Source organism: Bidens hawaiensis, unplaced genomic scaffold (genome assembly GCF_021521415.1).
Source record: "Bidens hawaiensis isolate Kalapana, Puna unplaced genomic scaffold, B.hawaiensis_p1.1 tig00025207_1, whole genome shotgun sequence".
NCBI classification, from domain to species: Eukaryota; Viridiplantae; Streptophyta; class Magnoliopsida; order Asterales; family Asteraceae; genus Bidens; species Bidens hawaiensis.
Window position 1 is genome coordinate 257,552 of NW_027494022.1, and position 3,085 is coordinate 260,636.

The following is a 3,085-nucleotide window of genomic DNA, read 5'->3' on the forward strand; positions in this document are numbered from 1 at the left end:
TTGAGGAAGCCATAGCCCTTACTGCTTTTTTGACTGATGATCACGTTCGTGTTGGTACCTTATCCCGTAAGGACTCCAAACCTGCTGCCGAGAAGTCTAAGGCCGAATCCTCTACTGATGCAAAAGCCGAACCTAAGCCTAACCAAAACAACAACTCCAACCGTTACCACAAGAATAACAACAACAACCAAAAATGTAAGACCCATCACCAAAACAATGCCATGAACCAAGCTAACAACCAACCCCAAAATCAAAGTGCACCCAACAAGAAACCGTAAAACGGACCTCACCCTTTGTGCTCAATCTGTAACCGTCATCATCCTGCTTCCACCACTTGCTGTCTTTGCACTTCGTGAAACCGCTAGGGACATCTTGCCAATAATTTCCGTGTACCACCAAATGCATGAGCCTCTCCATAACAACCTGCACCGCCTGTCCCTAGACCTTCTAATAACTCTCAGGCTCAAACCGGTATTCCAAATACCCGTGCTTGCTACAATTGTGGAGATACTAGTCATCTCCGCAATAAGTGCCCTTATTTGGTCCATACCCATCAAGCCCATGTTATGCCTCCACCATACTATGCTCATCAAGCCCAAGTTATGCCTACACCATACTACATAAGCCAAGTTTACCAAGTGCAAACCTATCAGCCCCCAATTCCTCAAAGCTTTGCACCTCACACCTATGCTCCTCAAGTTCCACAACTCATGGCTCCGCTAAATGCAACTGCTGAAGTCCCTGATATTCAAGCCCCTCCAACTAATCAAGCTGCTCCAACCCCTCAAGTTCCGAATGGTCATGCTTTCATGATGAATGTGAATCAAGCCCAAAGTTCAAGTGATGTGGTGAATGGTACGTTCTCTATTAATAACTATTCTGCTTCTGTGTTGTTCGATACTAGTGCCGATAAGAGTTTCATCTATTTATACTTTGCACATATTGTTGATAAGCCTTGGGATAGATTCTCTAAGCCTTTTACCATAGAAGTAGCTAATGGGAATTCGATTACTATTGATTCGGTTATTCGGGATTGTGTCATAGTTCTTAATAAGGTCAATGTCTGTATAGATCTTATTCCAATTCAAATGGGTAGCTTTGATGTCATAGTTAGGCTGGATTGGTAAACTTTGAATCACGTTGAGGTCGTTTGTTTTGAGAAGTTCCTTCGCATACCTCTCAAAGACGGTCGTGTTCTTAAAGTATTTGGTAGTACGCCTGCTTCTAAGCTTAATCTTATGTTGTGCTTTCATGCTCATCGTTATTTGCGTAAGAAGTACGTTGCCTCTTTGGTGCTTGTGGTGGAGAAGGATAAGGAAAAGAAGAAGATTCAAGATATTCCAATTGTGCGTGATTTTCCCGACGTCTTTCATGATGACGTTGTTGGACTTCCTCTTATTCGACAAGTCGAGTTTCGTATTGACCTCGTACCTAGAGCGAATCACGTTGCTAAAACACCATATCGTCTTTAACCATTTGAAATGCAAGAGCTTTCAAGCCAATTAAAATAACTCTCTGATAAGGGTTTCATTCGCTCGAGTTCTTCTCCTTTGGGCACACCTATTTTATTTGTGAAGAAGAAGGATGGATCATTTCGCATGTGCATCGATTATCGCGAATTGAACAAACTAACAATCAAGAACCGTTACCCACTCCCTCGTATCGATGATCTCTTCGATCAATTTCAAGGAGCCACATGCTTCTCGAAGATCGATCTCCGTTCGGGTTATCATCAACTTTGCGTTAATGAAGATGACATACCCAAGACTGCATTCCGTACTTGATATGGGCATTACGAATTTTGTGTCACGCCTTTTGAGCTAACCACGCACCCGAAGTTTTCATGGACCTCATGAACCGTGTGTGTAAACCCCACTTGGACAAATTCATAATTTTTTTCATCGACGACATCTTGATCTACTCAAAATCCAAAAACGATCACAAAGAGCATCTACATACTATCCTTGACCTCCTATGGAAGGAACAATTGTATGCCAAGTTTTCAAGTGTGAGTTTTGGCTTAGAGAAATTCAATTTTTTGGATATATTATTAACGACAAAGGTATCCTTGTTGATCCCACGAAGATTGAAGCCGACAAGAATTGGAAGACATCAGCATCTCCCACCAAAGTTCGTTCTTTTCTTGGTTTGACGGGATATTACCGTCGTTTCATCCGTAACTTCTCGAAGATTGCGTTACCCCTAACCGCTCTTTCACATAAGGGTAAACCTTACGAGTGGGGGTCAAAGCAAGAAGAAGCATTTCAAACACTCAAGGACATGCTTTGCAATGATCCTATTCTTGCTCTTCCCAAAGTTAGTGAAGATTTCATCGTTTTCTGTGATGCTTCTAACAAAGGTCTCAGTTGTGTTCTTATGCAACGAGGCAAGGTTATTGCGTATGCTTCGAGACAACTCAAGGTTCACGAAAAGAATTATACGACACATGATCTCGAGCTTGGTGTCGTAGTATTCGCCTTGAAGATTTGGACGCACTATCTCTATGGTACCAAATGCGAAGATTTTACCGATCATAAGAGTCTCCAACACATATTTATTCAAAAGGAACTTAACATGAGACAACGCCGTTGGGCCGAGTTGCTTAGCAGCTATGATTGCGAGATTCACTACCATCCCGGTAAAGCGAGTGTCGTGGCCTACGCTCTTAGCCATAAGAAACAAGTCAAATTTGTGTTGCTTACTTGTGTTCTTGTTCAAAATGATCTTGAAGAGCGTATTCGTCACGCGCAACATGAATCCGTCACCGAAGGCAACATGTTTGACGAGATGTAGTGTGGTGCGGAATCTCAATTGAAAACCAAGCCCAATGGTTTACTTTATTTCCTTAATAGTTTGTGGATTCCCGATCGTGATAACCTTCGCACATTCATTATGGATGTTACATTCGTTACTTTTCAAACCCGAAAACCCGACCCATTTAAAACTTTCGATTTTGCCGTTTTGTTGTTTTATTGTGGTCTTGTACATTGATAATCCTTAATATAATATTTCTGATGATTTACGTTTATATTTTCGTTCATTTTCTAATCATTTTATTCAATAATGAGATTCAGAGACTTAAAGT

General features: G+C 41.4%; 1 protein-coding gene across 1 annotated transcript; it reads left to right on the top strand.

The window, feature by feature from the left end:
* The first annotated feature begins 710 nt into the window (after nucleotides 1-710).
* Nucleotides 711-1,472, top strand: LOC143571192 (uncharacterized). The gene is made up of 2 exons (XM_077056680.1): nucleotides 711-1,055; nucleotides 1,164-1,472. The coding sequence occupies exons 1-2, from the start codon at nucleotides 711-713 to the stop codon at nucleotides 1,470-1,472; spliced, it is 654 nt and encodes a 217-aa protein (XP_076912795.1).
* Nucleotides 1,473-3,085: the final 1,613 nt, after the last annotated feature.

What these genes read in the sequence shown, in the direction of transcription:
- LOC143571192 (XM_077056680.1), top strand. Translation starts at nt 711, where the DNA reads ATGGCTCCGCTAAATGCAACTGCTGAAGTCCCTGATATTCAAGCCCCT. An exon ending in GTGTCATAGTTCTTAATAAG is followed by an intron (nt 1,056 to 1,163) that starts GTCAATGTCTGT and finishes TGTTTTGAGAAG; the next exon opens with TTCCTTCGCATACCTCTCAA.